At 38.8% G+C, this 18,658-nt stretch overlaps 2 protein-coding genes across 12 annotated transcripts in view; both read left to right on the forward strand.

Annotated features, from left to right (window-relative positions):
• Window positions 1-15,796, forward strand: part of pld1a (phospholipase D1a) — a 32,172-nt gene extending 16,376 nt beyond the window's left edge. For both annotated transcript variants that reach the window (XM_026151726.2, XM_026151725.2), the window contains exons 9-26: window positions 501-653; window positions 1,125-1,274; window positions 2,056-2,139; window positions 4,767-4,848; window positions 5,264-5,374; window positions 5,547-5,738; window positions 6,363-6,576; window positions 6,790-6,918; window positions 7,217-7,335; window positions 7,693-7,806; window positions 9,852-9,962; window positions 10,292-10,380; window positions 10,720-10,833; window positions 11,002-11,051; window positions 11,177-11,311; window positions 11,831-11,984; window positions 13,179-13,296; window positions 13,616-15,796. In XM_026151726.2, coding sequence (XP_026007511.1) covers window positions 501-653; window positions 1,125-1,274; window positions 2,056-2,139; window positions 4,767-4,848; window positions 5,264-5,374; window positions 5,547-5,738; window positions 6,363-6,576; window positions 6,790-6,918; window positions 7,217-7,335; window positions 7,693-7,806; window positions 9,852-9,962; window positions 10,292-10,380; window positions 10,720-10,833; window positions 11,002-11,051; window positions 11,177-11,311; window positions 11,831-11,984; window positions 13,179-13,296; window positions 13,616-13,840 — 2,344 coding nt within the window. In that variant the 3' untranslated portion in view covers window positions 13,841-15,796. The remainder of the gene's footprint in view (window positions 1-500; window positions 654-1,124; window positions 1,275-2,055; window positions 2,140-4,766; window positions 4,849-5,263; window positions 5,375-5,546; window positions 5,739-6,362; window positions 6,577-6,789; window positions 6,919-7,216; window positions 7,336-7,692; window positions 7,807-9,851; window positions 9,963-10,291; window positions 10,381-10,719; window positions 10,834-11,001; window positions 11,052-11,176; window positions 11,312-11,830; window positions 11,985-13,178; window positions 13,297-13,615) is intronic.
• Window positions 15,797-17,847: 2,051 nt separating this feature from the next.
• The window catches only part of tnika (TRAF2 and NCK interacting kinase a), a 53,542-nt gene continuing 52,731 nt past the window's right edge, over window positions 17,848-18,658 (forward strand). For all 10 annotated transcript variants that reach the window (XR_013903754.1, XR_013903755.1, XM_080293891.1 and 7 more), the window contains exon 1: window positions 17,848-18,312. Coding sequence is in view for 8 of the 10 variants with exons in the window: in XM_080293891.1 (XP_080150017.1) it covers window positions 18,256-18,312 (57 nt within the window). In the remaining 2 variants the exon portion in view is untranslated. The remainder of the gene's footprint in view (window positions 18,313-18,658) is intronic.

An 18,658-nucleotide genomic window follows, 5' to 3' on the forward strand; every position in this document is an offset into this window, starting at 1 on the left:
GAGGATTTCTTGAACATTCATTCTCAAATTTCTGGCAGGGAGCTGTCAGAGTGTGGGTGTCAAAGAATAGTGAACATCTATTACACAACTGTGCATTACACATTTACAAACATAATAATTGTGACATCTTAATAGGCGGTCATTTTTGCTGTCATGCAACATTTTTCATTTTTTCTATATTTATAAGAAAGTCTCAGTCTGACGGCAGTGGTATTCACTCACATCTGACTTTGTCTTTCTCTTCCACTTTACATCATCCAAATTATGATGTGATCAGTTTATGTTGTTATTATTTCTTTAAACACAACACAAAAAATAATCCCACACGTTTGAAACGCTCAGCCCGTCCACCTACATCCTCATGATGATTTTCTTCCTACACCCTTTCCTCCAAACGAGAAACATAAGAAATGGTCCACAGCAGTCAGCAGAAAGCTGCAAAACTTTACATCTACACAGAAGTCATTAATGTTGCGACGACCACTTTGTGTGTGTTGTAGCTGGCTTGTGGTGAAAGACTCATTCTTGCTGTACATGAAGCCAGACACGGGAGCCATCTCCTTCGTCTTGCTGGTGGATAAAGAGTTCACCATCAAGATGGACTCCAAAGACACGGAGACCAAACACGGAGTCCGGATTGATAGCCTCTCCAGGTGTGTGTGTGTGTGTATTTGTGTTTGTCATGGTTGAACAGTTGATCTTTGCAGCAGATTACCCAGAGAGTGATCATATACTAGTGCTTAACTATCTAGATACAAGTTAAACAGTGAATCCCCTCTGAGACGTTCTCAAGATAAAATCAGTGTGATGAATAATACCTGGACCAGAAGATGAACTCTTCATCAGATCTTAGCAAAAAGAAAAATATTAACCAAAACAATCATGGGTGGGCCCAAAAACCACAAATCCAAGACTCTTAATCAGTGCTGCTTTTATTTTAGGAATTACTGACTAGGTCTCATATATCTCAGAAAGACAACAGATACCTCTGCCTTGATCAGCTAATGTGCATATATATACATATGAAACGATACGACTACCTCGCTCTCACGTAGGCTTTAGACTATATGTATAATCTTGTTTTCCTCTGGTTATGTTTGCATCTATAAATATCCCACCGGCAGGACCCTCGTGTTTAAGTGCAGCAGTTACAGACACGCACGCTGGTGGGGTCAGAGTATTGAAAGCTTCGTGAGGAATCATGGGAAGGCTTTCCTCCGAGATCACCGCTTTGGATCTTTTGCACAAGAACAGGAAAACATCCCTGCCAAATGGTAACTACACTGGGAGAGAACACAGCTGGCTGCGCTTGTTTTGTCGGGAAGTTTGTGTGGGATTAGAAATGCTTAATTCCAACAATGTTTGCATCAGTTTCAGACTGAAACATTTGTTTCTGTGGAACGGACAAATGCAATGTTATACATTTAAGATGTGTTGTATCTATTATACTTATTGGATTTGGAAAAATACAACTGTAACCAAATGTGTTATTTAGAAAAATGATTTATGGCTTCTTATTACAAGAAACCTACACATTCTGGGGAAAGATGCAGTAAATCAAAAAGAAAAACTCAAATTGGGCAAATCTTCAGGACATATTCTATTTGTTAGTGTTTCACTGGTAACTATGGAAATGTATTGGACTCTCTCTCTTCTGGCTGTGCTGTTCTTTATCTGCATTCTCTCCCCCTCAGCTGGCACTTTCTGCGAGACTGAATCATCCGTGTAATAAAGTCGTTACATTGTCTATGTACTCAGCATGGAGTCGGAAGGATAAGACGTGTTGGGAGGTGAAAGCTGAGAATGTTTAAAGACGGTTACGTCATGGTGACATGTCTATGGGTGTAGACTTAAGTTTGTAAGGCTGTTAAAGTGCAATGACAGTCGGGCCAATGAACTGAAAGGCGCCATCATTCAGCTTGTGTGTGTGTTTGTTTGTTTTTTTTAAATACCACACAACGTGAACTATTTTATTTTTTCATATGTATGTTTGTATCATCCCAAGCTCAAGTGACAAAATGTTCTCCCAAGTGTGACTGCAATATATCTTTGCAGGTATGTGAATGGAAAGACCTACATGGAGGATGTGGCCGATGCTTTGGAGGAGGCTAAAGAGGAAATCTTCATCACTGACTGGTGGTGAGTTCTAGTGTCCTTTGTGTAAACATACAGGATGCCAAATGATGTGGTTAAGTAGTGTTTGCTGTCAGCACTGAAGTGTGAAAGCCCAGAGTAAACAAGTTAACAATAAAGGTCTTATACATGTGCCCCGTTTGCATACACTTTACAACCGTAACATCCAAACCTGATAGAATAATAATCCTGCAGACATAAAATAACAGAGAAAAATGTGCCAGTGCTATAAACGGCCTTTACTGACGCCGTTTATTGCAAACCATATTTATCTCAGTCTAGCCCTCCGTGAGTAATCTGAGCTTAACTCGGGTATTGTTAGGTAATGAAATACAAAGATGTAAACTGGCTTAAGGGGCTCTAGATTTCTGATTCAAGTAAGAGCCTGTTCATGCGAGAGAGACGAGGTTTATGGCTAGAAGGAGAAACAACAAAACCATGAATATGCAGAAAAGCAATCAATGATATTCAGTGAGGGAGAAAAAGGTATTCATTATGGGTGCACTTTATGAGAAGTACTGTGGAAACTGTTTAAATGAAGTTAGTAAACAGCTGAGTAAACAGTACTTCTAAAGAATGCACATGATGCACTGCATGCAGTGATTTTTTTATGCAAGCAGTTAAAATGTGTGATGTATGCAAACTATGGAGGAAAAGTAAGGACAGCGAAACTATTTTAAATTCTTGCAGAAAAGAAATAATTTCTTCTCTAGTATCTCGATAAGAAAAAAACAAAAACCCAACACAAATGCTAAAAACCATCAAATAGACGATAATATAAATATAATAATATATAATATTATATAGGGTGGAATGAGAGCCTTGAAAGTTGTTATCAGTACAAGTTTTTTAGTATGTGGTGAGGCTGGATGAGGTTGATGGAGGCCATAGCTGAAGGGAAAAAGCTGTTTCTTGGTGTTTCGTGTTCCTTTACTGAAAAATCCTAATTGACCTGATTTGATTGGTTTGTTTGTTGCTTAGTAATTAAGCCGTTGACACATTCTGATTTGACCCTCTGCAGTAAACCTTGGATTAGCATAGTTTGTGGCATCCACCTTGCTTAAAAGGCATTGTTATAACAAAAGCCACAAGAAACAGGTCAGTCCACAGCTTCATGTTTCATTCTCTGTATTAGCCTACTAACATGCTAGAGAATTGTTTTTTGAAGTTGTTATTTTGGTTAAGAACTGGTACATTTTTGGAGGAAAGAACATATTTTTTTTGCATCAGTACCAGAGTAATGTCATAGATTTTCCACTCCCACTATATGCTGAAGTCTTCTTGTTTTGCGAACTTTAAAGGTCAGGCCCAGTGGAAAATTTTGCACCATATTGACACCAACTACTCAACATCCTTTGTTTTGCCCTCACTGAGGCCCTCAGCAGCTGCCTAGCTGCTTGGAAACACAGTTAATACATCTCTAAAATAATAGTACCTATATATTTTAAAGTGCATATCCACGTCTCCTGAACATGAAGAAACTCCGTTCTCGGTGATGTTTCCATAGCAATTGATGGCTCTGAACTAGATAAAGATAATATACAGATTAATAGTAATGGCTTTTTTGAGCTGCTTCCAAGGAACGAAACAACAGATTGATATTTTGGTACCTGTGAGAGTAATAAATGCAGTTAAACATTACATTATAACCAACAACTCTGTACTATAGAGCCATGACATGTTGTTAACTTTAATTATTATCTCCTTGCTTCAGGCAAAGAAATACAGTGACACAAAGATACAATCTCCATATCAGTTTATCCTTCTGCCCCACCCCTTTTATCCCTGTCTTGTCTATCATCACCTGAGAAATTATTAAGTATTATGTTTTTATTATCGGCTATGAAATATATGTGTAGATAAACCATGTCATGGCGTGAGAGGCACCCTGGTACATGGAACATCCAGGACAGATTGCCAGTCTGTCCCAGCACTCTATAAAAAGATAGATAAATAATTAGATATATGGAAATTAATATATGAAAATAAAACTGAAATGTTTCTTTCTTTCTCTTGTGATACCTTAGTCAGTATGACATCCTACATTGCATTATATCCCGGGGGGGTTACAGTATCCTGGAAACGTATGCTACAAAGATGGAAATCTTATCTCAGATACAACTAGCTTGGTTAGTTTGCATGGTAAAGAAAATTGCCCATGACCTGTTACATTTTTCCAAATCAAATAAGTTTTCCAACTTATTTGTCTCTGCTAACAGAGGTGTAATATTCTTGACATTGTAATTTAAAATATAATAGTTTATGATCCCACAGAGCCAAATGCACCACTGTCTGGACGTGGCTGAAATCCCTGTGTTCTAAAGCAGTAATCACTAGGCTTATGGTCTTAACCAATGAGGTGTCACCCTGTGCAATATGAGCCAATGGTATTGTAGACATGTAAGCTCAGGATGCCAATGTGAATGACTCATGAGACTATATCATTATGTCATGTCTGTCACACTCTATGAGGAAATGTGCCGCGAGCTCTGACTGGTGAAGGCAAACATTACTTTTAATCTGTCTTAATGAGTGAGAATGCATCGTTTATTCATCTGTTCGCCCGTCTTATTGTCTTATTGTCCTTCTTTAGTGTTGAATTTTATTCCTCTCTGTCGCTCTTGTTTTGTCAGGCTGAGTCCAGAGATCTTCCTTAAAAGACCTGTTGTAGAAGGAAACAGGTGGAGGCTTGACTGCATCCTCAAGCGCAAAGCAGTATGTACACATTAGACTGCCAGCATTATTCATTAAGAAATACACATCAGACCAAGTACTGAGCACTCAGTGTGAATGTTTCCCTGTACTTTCCTTTTAATTATTTTTTTTTTAATGTAACCATTTGTAGTGAAAAGTTGCTGTTTTTAGTTGGATAAAGCTCTTCTCCCAGTATTCACAAGGTTTATGTTTACTAAACTTCTCATAATGAACTGAACATAAGAGTACATCCTGTCTATATCTGTAGATGGTATAAATCAAAGGCCTTTTTATCGTAGCCAAAGAAATTAGTGATACTGGAATTTGTGACTTTAAGTGCACATATTCCACATCCTTATCTGTTCCCATTGCTTTTATAGCTGAATTAGATACAGACTTTTGGAGAATAACCGAATTTATTTGCCCTTTGAAACAGCAACAGGGAGTCCGAATTTTTGTAATGTTGTATAAAGAGGTGGAGCTCGCTCTGGGCATCAACTCAGGCTACAGCAAAAGAACCCTTTTGCACCTGAACCCGAACATTAAGGTAAGTGACATGATATTAAGGTTTGATAAACAATGCAGTGCCACATTTCCCAAATTATTCAATGTCATATCCAGGACCAGATTAACCGTGAGAATAAATAAAATAATAGATTTTTGTTCATATTACAATGTATACAAGTGTACTGCATATGTGCTGTGTGTTTATGCTCCAGGTGATGCGCCATCCGGATCACGTCTCCTCCTCTGTCTATCTGTGGGCACATCATGAGAAGATCGTAGTTATTGACCAATCAGTGGCCTTTGTGGGCGGTATTGACCTGGCGTACGGGCGCTGGGACGACAGAGAGCATCGGCTGACGGATGTGGGAAGTGTGACACGTTCAGATGAGAGCAGACTGAGAAAAGTACTCCATTTACACACAGCTGCATGTGGGGAATGAAGTATAAAAATGCAAGCTGGCAACCTCTTAATTTTATTGAACTGAATTCCTATACACAAGTACTCAATCGCATTATGCTCTGCTGACCATAAAATATTTATTCTCTGTAACTCTCATACAGCATTACAGCTACAGAGCTGCTACCAGCAAGAAGTTTCATAATATCAAGTATCTATTTTTTTTAATCACCTTTCCAACTGCATTGACACTTTGGACTCCTCACATGATTTACATCATTGAGAACAAGTCTTTATGTGTTGTTAATACCCGTGATGACAGTTTCCAATTTGGAGAACGCCATTCAGACCAGAAAGCAAATGAAACCTTTTGAATTGTTCTACTTTTGGCTGGACAAAAAAAAAAAAAAAAAAAACAGATCGCAAATATCCACATAAAAGCAAATGTCTCTCTAGCTTGTGACTTCAACCTTTTCTTATAAACCTTATTTGGCTCTATTAAATATTAGCAACACCCCTAGGCAATGTAATGGAGCATGAATCAACAGCACCTATTAAAACTGCTGTGTCCATTATAACCTTATAGTTTAAGGTAAAAAACTGCAGTTATAGATCGTTTTCATGTTCCTAGACTGGCTCCACCAACACTCCATCCAGTAAGGGCTTGTCCTCTGTTGATGGCGTCTCTCAGAGCAATGGACGAGGGACACCGCCCAGTGATCCAGCGGATTTACCTAAGCTGAAGGGAATCGGTCGCAACAGGATGGCTCGCTTCAGTCTGCGCACACTGAGGCACAAACACACTCTGCAGCATGTGGACAGTGTCAGCAGTGTTGATAGCGCAGGTATGTTAAGGCAGAGGAAAAAAAATCGTGCTTTGCTATTTTGGCAGTGAGATGCTCTGTTACGCCACCTCTCACGACAGCGGGGGTGTTTGTGTGGGTGAGAATGTGAATGTGAGTGAATGAGAGGCGCGTTGTAAAAGGTTGTACTTTCAAATGCAGTCGATATTTTAAAGGCTGTAGATTCATTTGTTCTGTATATGTGCACATGTGTAGGGAGCGGTTCGGTACGAAGCCTGAAGACAGGTGTGGGAGAATTACAAGGAAACACTCGCTTTTGGCATGGAAAGGACTACTGCAACTTTGTGTACAAGGACTGGATCCAGCTGGAGAAACCTTTTGATGGTCGGTCACACACATGGACACACCCAGCAGTTTGATGGAAACATATAATCATCTGGAAAACTAAATAGAGTCGATCTGAGTCACATTGGCAACATTTGTTCCACTTTTTTCACTCAAACCCTCTCCACTAAAATATCTGACCTCACTGTACGTTATGTCTTCTTACTGTTTCAGCTGGTCTCACTATTTATTTTTTATCACTGTATATTTCTCCATATTTTTGCAGCCATTCTTTTCTTTTACATTTTTAAGTTCTTCATCTAAAAAATCCTTTTTGGATCTGTTCCTCTTTTTGCAGACTTCATCGACAGGTACACCACTTCCAGAATGCCCTGGCATGACATTGCCTCAGTGGTTCATGGTAGAGCTGCCCGGGATGTGGCAAGACACTTTATTCAGCGTTGGAACTTCACTAAGGCATGCAGTGTACTTTGGCCAAAAACACAAAGAGTTGTAGAGCAGGAGCAAAGCTTAAAATTTAACTTCTTTAACTGGGAATTTATAGCCACTTTTTAGTGGTTTGTTAGTTAATAATTAAATACTTTAATTATTATTATAAGTTGTGGAAAGATGGTGTTAACTTCAAATCATGACTCACTTTCATAAAAAGCAGGATAATAGGAGACATGGAAAATATAATGTAATCCTCATCGTGGTGCTCAGGCTTTCCATGCCACCAACTTTTTTCCCCTGTTTATTCAAAAAAGAATGCTTCCTCTATAGAGACTGTATTTACCGTCTCCTGCCTAAATTCTCCACATGTCTTTTCTGCAGATCATGAAGCCAAAGTATCGCTCCCTGTCTTATCCATTCCTGCTGCCTAAATCTCACTCCACTACCAATGAGCTCAGATACCAAGTTCCTGAATGTGTTAATGCTAAAGTTCAGGTAAGGCAACATTTTAGGCATAAAAGAAAGCATATTGTGAATGTCATATTTATATGAAGTACAAACTGAAACAAAAACAAGCCAAAACATGTACATAATGCAAACAAATGATAAAAAAAAATCAACTGTCTATGGGCCAGAAAGTTATATAACCACAAAGCTTGTCTTGCGTTGATACTCAAGGGTTTTTACCCAAAAGGAACCGACCTCTGAGAGAAATTGTTGCCTAACATAAGAAGTGGACAAACAAACCATCATGACTCCATTACTTGTGTTTGTTTATGTCGTTTATTTTGTTAGCCACTTTTCTGAAGGGACGTCTCTAAGAACATAATGTGCAAGCTTTCCATTTGTGTCTATTAATATACATTTAACTTACTCATATGCTTAATTAGTTAACTTTAACTATATATTTTAACCATTGACAAAATATGTAAACTGTACTTGATCAGGAATATTGTGAGAACCACAGTTGGAAATCCCATTATTTTTCTTGCATGTAGTTCTCATTTGCAGTCAGAAGTTTACAAATACATCATTGTCCATCATCATGGCTTTTAATGATTTCTTTGAACAGTTCCTTTTCCGGGTGGAATTACTGTACAACATACATCTTCAATAACTTTAAAAAATTTGGTTGCACACGTTTGAATTTATTTAGGATTTTTGTAATTCCCACAGGGTTAAAAGTATACAAATAGGGCTGTTCGATATAACGATATAAAAACGTCTATCGTTTCATTTTACGCTATCGTTTGTTTCGTGGTGTCGCAAAATAAACTGTTTACGGCAATATTTTTTCATTATTTCACTGTAGTGGCTATATTAATTTCTTAAAGTTCTCACTTTCTCTTATATTTAATATAACCACACTACAGACAGACAAGCGTTTGTTTTTATGCCTTGTCGTTAGCAACAACGACGTAAAACCACCGCGTGTCCGCTTGTTCCGCATAAACCTTTCACAATAAAGCTCAAGATCCTGTTGAGACTTTTCAAAATAAACTGAATCACGTGAAAGATGCAGAGTGTTTACGGATGAGAAGCAAAAAAGAGCCGCCAGGTGCTAAAAAATAAACCTTAGACTCAAACGTTAGAACAGACTTTTCCCCGCAGCATGCCGTGTAATGAATACGCACAAAGAAAACTGCGCCGTTACAACTGTCTAAAAATGTTTCACGCATCAGTTAAAACACTCGACTCCAGGTACGCGACGCCCAGCTGGAAACACTTCACGCAAGTCGAGCTGACCGAGATTAGCAGAATTTATAGAAAATGTTACATTTTTGTGATTTATATCGTTATCGGATGATAGATGTCTTAATATCGGGATATGAGATTTTGGTAATATCGCACAGCCCTATATACAAACAGACTCAAACATATGCATATATCCCCACTGACACTTCAGCAAGTTGTACCTCTACCAGACACTTGATAGCTGTCAATAAACTTCTAACATAATTCTGATTGGATATTTAAGTGGTCTTTTTGGCAGAATTGGTGCAGTCCCCCAAACAGATCTCTTGCCATTGTAGTCAAACAGCTCAGTCTTTGTCTGCCATGTCCATAAAACCAAAAAACTTTTCTCTAGAAGGCATTTGGCTTGTCCATGAGGGTAGCTGCAAATTTCAATTAAGCTTGAAGGTTTTGATTTTAAAGCAGGAGTTTCTTTCTTGGTTGGCAGCCTCTCAATATATAGCGATGCAAAACTTGCCACCATTCTCCAGTTCATGGCAGTCTTGGTGGTTCCTCAACATCCTAACAAATTTTCTCTCATCTAAGGGTGACAGATTGGGCGTTCTTCCAAATGACAAAGTGGAGACACATCAGAATAACATGTGCAATTGTTTGAAATGATGTTCTAAGAATCTTTGTTTAGAAATGGCTCTTAGAGAGCTTCCAAACTTCTGTAAATCTGCAATTTTTACAAGCCCATGACATCCACAGCTATGATTAGTGTGTGTAAACTTCTAAACACAACTGTATGTGTGAAACATTAAATGAATCAACACACACATTTGTACTCTGTCTGTGTGTAAAAGGTGTTACGGTCATCTGCAGACTGGTCGGCAGGCATAAAATACCACGAGGAGTCCATCCACAATGCCTACATCCAAGTCATCGCCAAGAGCAAGCACTACATCTACATAGAGGTAAAACAACAGAGAGAGTCAGATATAAAAATAAAAGAGAAATACTGCATTTTGAAGCTGATATTCAAACTTTATTATCAAAGCACTGATGTTTGACTTTGATGCAAAACAACACATGTCTCTTCTGAAATGTGTTAATATTCCCAGTACAGAGATGACTCCTTTTATTATATGTCAGCCAAAATGCTTTCTCACATCGTGAAATTAAAGTCAGAAACATAAAACTATAATTATTTTAGGGGGAATCAAAACCTGGGAGCCATAACTGTTGTTGCTTTTGCACTTTGGGTTTGTGTCATTCCTCCCTTTCTTTTCTCTGTCTCACTCAGAATCAGTTTTTCATTAGTTGTGCTGACAACAGGACGGTCTACAACAAGATTGGAGACGCCATCATTGAAAGGATCATCAGGGCAGACAAGTACTTCCCTTTATTGAAGCAGCTTGTTTGCTTAAGAAGTGGTTTTGATTGTACTAGGGTGGCTGTAGCTCAGGTGGTAGAGCAGGTCATCTACTGATCGGAAGGTTGGTGGTGATGCATCCATCGGAGTATGAATGTGTGTGAATGTTAGCTATAAAGGACTTAGAAAAATGTGCTTGTGTGAATGGGTGAATGCACAAGTTGTGTAAAGTGCTTTGAGTGCTCAGATGAGTAGAAAAGCGCTATATAAGAACCAGTCCATTTACTGTAATGAAGATGTAAAATGTAATGCATATGCTTCTGGGCCTAAGTCTAAAAATCATGTATGTTTGTGTACAGAGAGCGTAAGAAATACCGTGTGTATGTGGTCACCCCACTGCTGCCTGGGTTTGAGGGAGACATCACCACTGGTGGAGGGAATGCCATCCAGGCTGTCATGCACTTTAACTACAGGTAGATCACATGACTTTTTCAGAAGAATTGAATGTTGTATTGAACTTTGTATTGAACGTATTGAAAGAGGAAGGGGGAAGGGAAATGAGAAAGCACATCACAAAACTAGGATTTTCTCATGTGACGTTTACATGTGCTGTGGTGAGATTTAATCTCTTGTCCCCTCAGAACCATGATCAGAGGGGAGTACTCTATCATCTCCCAGTTGAAAAAGGAGAGTAAGTTGAGAGATAAGCTATAAAATTAAGTATTCTGAGACCCAAAAAACTTCTGATATTCTTTCAGATTCACCCGCCGCCATAATGTTATCTAAATTCTAGTTTTGATCTCTTCTATTTCCCAGTGGGCGATCAGTGGATGAACTACATCTCCTTTGCTGGACTTCGGACTCATGCTGAGCTAGCAGGACGCCTCGTCACAGAGCTCATCTACGTCCACAGCAAGATGCTCATCGCTGACGACAATACAGTCATCATTGGTTAGTCTTTCTCTCATCTCACCTTCTGCCACTTTCTCTTCTTATGCTGTTTTCACCAGCTACTATTGGAAGAAACTGGCTTCTCTGGCTCGACACCATCAAAATGTGATAATGCTAAAAATCTGGTTCTATTTCCTCGTTTTATCACCATGTGAATGGCTAAAACATTTGCATAATAATGCTGTTGTGTCAATGTGTGTGGAGTGGTACGTTGCTCTGTTGTGCCACCTGCTGGTGTATAAAGTGCAGCTCACCCTTTCGACAAAAGGAAAAGCACTCCATGTCTTCTTATTAATATTCCTCTTCTTTTCTCTCATTAAATCTGTTCTCTTGTAAATACAAATCAATGTAAATAAGGTGAAAAGTTATTGTTTATGACAGTATATGTAAATCAGTCCCTAGCAGGATACCGCCACTTTGAATCTGTCAAAATAATAAAAAAAACAGGGTTACATACCAACAGCAGAAGTTAGCTCAAGTCATAGACTACATTTAACCAGCTCTGTGTGTCTGTTGCAGGCTCTGCGAACATCAATGACAGAAGTATGCTGGGTAAACGTGACAGCGAGGTGGCAGTGATCGTTGAAGACTCCGAAAAGGTTCCCTCAGTAATGGATGGAGAGGAGTATGAAGCTGGGCATTACGCTCTTCAACTGCGCCTCGAATGCTTCAGGTGCTTGTCTGTTTCTATGTGTGTATGAGATGACAACGTTAAAAGCACATTGCTATTTTGTGATATGTTGTTATTTTTTAAGTGCTTGACATTTTATATATTGAAATTTTTGTTTATCATGCCGAAAATCCCACTACATGCCTACATGTAAATAACAGCTAATGTACATGTGGCTTTGAAACAATAAAGAAAGAAAGAATGCAAAAGAAATACACTCACCAGCTGCCTTGTTAGGAACACATTGCTAGTACTGGGATGGACTCAATTTCGCTTTAGAGCTGACATAGATTTAACAAGGTGCTGGGTGTATTAATCATGGATTTTGGTCTATTAATATGATCACATCACACAGTTTTTCCAGAATTGTTTTTTAATCCTATTCCAATCCCATAGGATTGAGATCTGGTAACCGTGGAAGCCATTTGAATATAATTAAGACAGTATTAGATGATTTCAGCTTTGTGACATGGGGAACGGTCTTCATGGAAGCCGTCAGGCTCAGTGAAACACTGCCCAGTTTATACTACGGGGCACAAAGAGGGGCAAGAAAATATCACACAGATAACTACACTACCAGTAGTTGTTTGAGTTGTTGATAGAAGGCAAGATGAATCAATTTTGGTGAGCCTGTGTGAACTGTAGCCTCAGTTTCTTGTTCCTAGCTGACAGGACAGGCACCTGGTGTGATCTTCTGCTGCTGTAGCCCATCTGTTTCAAGGTTTGATGTGTTGTGTGTGTTCAGAGATGCTCTTCTAGATACCTTGGTTATCACTAGTGGTTATTTGAGTTGCCTGAGAGATGGTTGCCTTGCTATCAGCTTGAAATAGTCTTGCCTTACTCCTCTGACCTCTGGCATGTACAGCCTCAGAGAACTGCCAGTCAGCTGTATATCTTCCCTTTTGTGGACCATTCTCTGTAAGCCCTAGATGCGGTTTTATGGAATAATCCCAGTAGATTAGCAACATCTGAAATACTCAGAACAGCCTGGCTGGTGCCAACAACCATCCCACTTTTAAAGTCACATAAATGACCTTTCTTCCCTTTCTGATGTTCATTTTGAGCTTCAGCAGGCTTACATGCCTAAATACAAAGTGTTGCTGCCCTGTGACTGCCTAGTTAGATAGTTGCAATAATAAGCAGTGATTTCTGTAATCACTAAAACATTTTCTCTATCTGTCTTTCCCTTCTGAACAGAACTATTCTTGGAGGACACTCTGACACCAGCATTGACCTTTCTGACCCCATCAGTGACCGTTTCTACAAGGAGGTGTGGATGACAACAGCTGGCCGCAACGCCACCATTTACGAGAAGGTAGAGTGAACATTAACATTTCACATGTGGAAAGAAAACATTCAGTTTAGTGAATGGCAGGTAATCATTTTGAGTTTGTGCCTTTAAGAAAGAGATAATTCAGAGATAAACCATGTTTTAAACTCAGCACAGACCATATTTTAGCTAAAGTTTTATCTGAACACAGCACTACCTTGGCCCATTTTGTAACTGCCCACGAGTTTGTCTTTCACTCTCAGAGAAACTCGTGGACAGAACAGTTAACTAAAATCTCACGGTCCACTCAGATAGACTGCCACAAACCTGGACTTAAGTTAATGAGGCATATGTTTGGTTGCAGGTGTTTCGCTGCCTTCCTTCATCCCTTGTTAGAAATATGTCGGAGTTGGAGCAGTACCAGTCCAAGCCAGGTTTGGCCCAGACTGATCTTGCCCGAGCTCAGGAGGAGCTGCGCAAAATCCGTGGCTTCCTAGTGCAATTTCCTCTGGACTTCCTGTCTGAGCAAAATCTCATGCCCTCTGTTGGGACAAAGGAAGCCATGGTTCCAACTGAGATCTGGACATGAAGGGTTTCAGCCCATTACTCACAAAATGAAATGGACTGTTCCTTGAGAAGGCCTCTTGTGGGAAGCCTCTGGGTGGTTTTTTACAGTTTAATGATGATAAATGTTCAGTACTGGAGTTGGAAGAGATCACTTCTGAATAATAGATTTCTGAGATGAAAGTCAGATTAAAACTTTCTCTTTTTGCTTGATACGATTGCTGAGCAATGACAAATCTCTGAGATCTATTGCTACTGGAAAACACTAGACAGTAGTTATAGCATGTTAGTGTTTGGATGTATTATGTGAAGAAGATGGGCACCTATGATAGCAGTGTGACTGCATTCAATATGTGGAAAGACAACATGAAGACTGGGTTTTGGGAATCACTTTATCTTGAATTCTAGATGCTTAGACCTTTGAACTGTGCAAAAGGCTCATAAGATGGCAGAAGCTTGTATGGGACCATGATGATGAAGTCTATAACCAATTTATGACACTAACAGATATTCAGCTCTGTTTAGAAATCACAAAATCTAAACATTAGATGGTAAAATGTGATTAACTGAGTTCGTTATGTATGCCCGTAACATGCATTAGTGCCATGTATGCTGTTTATGAGCTCACGGAAGAGTTGTCTGTTAAGTATGTGCTGCTTTTGATAAATTATTTAAATTTACAAGCATGTAATCTCAGAGGTGTTTTGAAGATTTTGTTTGTGTAAGAAATTGAAGTTATGCTTGGTCTTTACTTTGTTGCCAACTGCACAGAGACAATGTTACCGTTTCGAGAGCAGTGCACAGTTTACTAACTATGCTGAAATCTGATTGCCGTGATGCTTGTACCAATCGCACCTCTGAGAAAAAAACAAAACTTCATCACTGACATTTTATTTGTTGTTGAAGATGTTTTGTGACCTGTTAAAATGATTCAGTGGCTTTTTAAGACAATCGGCGTACCCATTGAGAAGAGAAATTTCTTCTTTGTTCAGCAGATGGTGCTAGCTTCCTAAAAATCAGTTGCAAAATTAGAAAATAAGATCTCCAGGATCTTTAAGGTCCTCTTGGTGAGTGAAAATGGATTTTGAACATTGTAACAAAAGAAACCCAGCAAAACTACAGCAATTATGTTTGTCATTAAGCATGCAGATGAAGCTGGATGTAAAGCTTTCGTATGAAGTCAGGCTTTGAAATTGCTTCGTTCCAGCTTCTGTGTAGTTCCAGATTGAAAACAGCATTTCAAAGTCTTTATTTTTTTGTTTTGTTTTTATTGTAATGTAACAGTTCAGAGTAAAATTACCTTTTATCGAGATACTTGCGATAGGTGATCCACGAGCAGTTTATATATTTTGTAAATGTGAAAGTATGGACTCGTGTTACCCAGTTTGTTTTAATTTTTAATATTTTCCACATTGTCTTGTTTGAGCATCACCATCCCCTAAATGTGAAGATAAAAAAACACTTCTTTAGAAACGAATCGCACAGCCGGTAATTATGACACATTGGAGTCGCAATGTATTTTACAAATCAAGCACATAATTACTTTGACCTGGCATAGAGCTCCAGTTTTGTCATGAAAAGGCAGAACCCTTTGTCTACCCAATGTGTGAATCATTGCCATTTATGTAAGAGAAAATGACTGGGACCACAAAATTGGCAGATGTAAAATAAAGTGCTTAAAACACTTTTACTTTTTTAACTGTTTTGAATTTGACATTATCGTCTGCCCTGTTTATTATTTATGGATTTTAAAGAATCGAGCATTCTTTAAGATTTATTTTTAAATGTATGTCACGTTCACACTGATGATTTTGGACTTTTTTCTTTTTCATACCCACCTTGAAGCTGTTGTTTCTGTAAACTCTCTGGACCTCTTGCCTTCATTCAGTTTATGCACAATAACCTTTTTGTACAGTTAAAGATTTCCGATATCTATTTGTTCATTTGAAACTATGTAATTAAAATGACTAACAAATACGCATATCTTTGGACTTTTTGTTTCCTTTTCACATGAAAGTAGACACAGCTGTGAAACTTGATCATTTCTAAGATATATGGCTTGACAGACCAGCTTTAATAACAGGCTCCTGCATAATACGTTTTTATAATTCCCGTGTGACTACATTCCCATCTCTAGTACACATCAATATGAGTAAAACAACGGCTTTTCGCTCCAACTATGAACAAACAGGTAGGTTCTTGCATAAGAAATAAGAACTGTTGAACCTGTTAACTCCCAGAAAGCAGCAAACTTGTATTTCTTTTCTCATGAAGCAGTGAAATCAGCAGCATTTGCAATAATCAATATGTTTAATTAACTTTGTGAATAAAAGTTGGGTGCAAAAGCTAGGCTGAAGGACATCTTATATTATTTGGGAATCTGGTAGGAAAGACTATACTGTTGTATAAAAGACCCACTGTGTTTATGAACCAAACATTAAAATTTATATGGAGAATTACAAATTGCAAACATATATAGTGGAAAGTGGAGAATAATATGCTAAACGAATGGGTTTTTTTTATTGTGAAAAATCACCGGGGCGTTGGCCACTTGTACATGTGTGCAATCAGCTCTGCTATAGCAAAAGAAGTACTAACAAACCCAAACGAGGGGATTTCATAGGAAGCACATAAGGAGCATAAAAGAAACAGCAAAACATAAAGAGCATAAATGCTAAAGGCTTAGTTTTTTTTTTTGTCCTTCCATTTGAAGGCAGTTGATTACATAACGCTCCTCCCTTCTCTGGAAAATGACACTCCATAAAACTCAGGAGGCCTTATTCAGTAGAATGTCGTTGGCTGCATGTTATGGCATGTGAGATGGCCTAGTTGCTTGCTGGTTTAGAAACATAAGGATATAAAGCTACCTGATCGGGAATTTAGTTTATGTGTCATTAAGAATTCTCTTAAGCACGTGACACAGGTTGTTGTGAAGTCATGCATGGTTTCAGTGGCAGTACTCCAAAATGTGACAAGAAAAGCCAAAACAAAAAACCTCTGATCTGCTTGAGTGTCTAAATTCTCTAAAATAAAATCTGTTTGAAATTAATTGTGTAAAGCCAAAAACACACAGCTGGGAAATAATTAATTTTCCATTTTTTCTTCCTGAAAACAGCCCTCCTTCCTTGTTCTTATTTTTGTTTGGCACTTTATGGAAAAAAAACAAAAAACATGTCAAACCCAAATAAACTTTCTTCCTTAGAAATCTCTTCAGTTAAGGGCATGATGAAAACCCCTGAAAAGGAAGTTCCTTTCACAGGTATGTCAGTGTGGAATTTTGTGTTTTGATGTCTTGATGTTTCCATCTGTTTTCTACTGGCATGGCTTTGCTTGCCTCGCCTAGTGCTAATAATATTAAACTCTACACTGACTGAACTTGGATGGAAGTCAATGCTATTTTTACGATGTTCTGTAACGTAAATACTTGGAAACTTTTTTACTTCCTCCACACTAAACTAACTCATAAAATATCTTGGCACATCTTATGTTGCTGGTTTGGTTAATAATGATAAACAAAATCCAAGGTTCTTGTTTGACAGAATCAGCAGAGTCCACTTTGGGACAGCCTCGCTTAGCCTCTATCAGGTGACCTATTCTGATATTTGTTTAAAACAACTGCTGAATACACATTTTTATAAGCTTTCCCTTAATTTCCCTCTTTGCTTTGGGCTATACTTTACAACTATTTGCGTGTATGGAAGTGTGTATGTTGGAATGAATGTCTGACCGTACTGTTGATTTAGTGTCCATTAATGTGTCTGTATGTTTGAACAGGCATACTTAACTTTAATCTGTGGCTTCTATTGACACTGTGAAGCACTTTGTAGAAAAGTACTATACAAATAAAATAATAATAATAATAATAATAATAATAATAATAATAATAAGAAAAAATCAGAAAGTATATCTTCACTCAGTTTCTTTTCTTTTCCTTTCTTTTCTTTTCTTTTGTACAAGGACATTGCTATTAAACATGAGGAAGAAAAAAGTTTGGAAGTCCTCGCTGCCTCAGTAAACCCCGCCCGGTAACAGGCGTGGTTTGCTGAGGGAAAGCGGCTCCCACCTCCCTCCTTCTCTATATTTACTGGCTGGCTGTCACAGCAGCTTCTGTACCAGAAACAAATCAGTCTCCGTATTGCTTCACCTTACTCTGTATGGTCTACATCCCGCAGACATGGACTTCCAAGTGTTGATGTACACGGTGCTATCGCTTTCTATCATCCACGCGTTTGCGCTCTAGCTGTGCGCTCCAGGCCCGAGGAGCGTCCAGCTGCTGACGAGAAAGGGACTGATATTATTTTCTCATCCATTGACACATCACTGTGCAAGAGAGAGGGGGAATAGTAGAGACCTAGCAGCAGAGGAGACCACACAGTCGTGACAGCTAAGACCGTTTCTGGATATCGGACAACAGACAGTCGCTTTTTTGTGTCCTCCATCATGGCGAGTGACTCTCCAGCACGGAGCCTGGACGAAATCGACCTATCTACTTTGAGAGTAAGATTAATTTACGTTTAATTTCTGTTAAAGAAAAAAAAGAAAAAGTGTGTGTGTGCGTGTCTGTGTGTAAGAAAATTGATGTGTGCACTCGCGCGTTCCTCCTTCTCTTGCACCTGACAGTGCTCCCTGAATAACAACCGGCACAGAGCAGAGGAGGCTGCAAAAGGCGGATGTGCGGGAGACGGGCCGCCACAGTGTGTCAAATTATAGATCAAATTATATATAGACATTAACTAACATTACAGCTGGCTCGCACATCTGAAGGCTTATCTTCATTCAAGTCAGTTACAGGAAGGTCGGTGTTGTGTGTGATGCTGAATTGAGGTTGAGGCTGTGATTTTGC

The sequence above is a fragment of the Astatotilapia calliptera genome, chromosome 19 (genome assembly GCF_964374335.1).
Source record: "Astatotilapia calliptera chromosome 19, fAstCal68.1, whole genome shotgun sequence".
NCBI lineage: Eukaryota > Metazoa > Chordata > Actinopteri > Cichliformes > Cichlidae > Astatotilapia > Astatotilapia calliptera.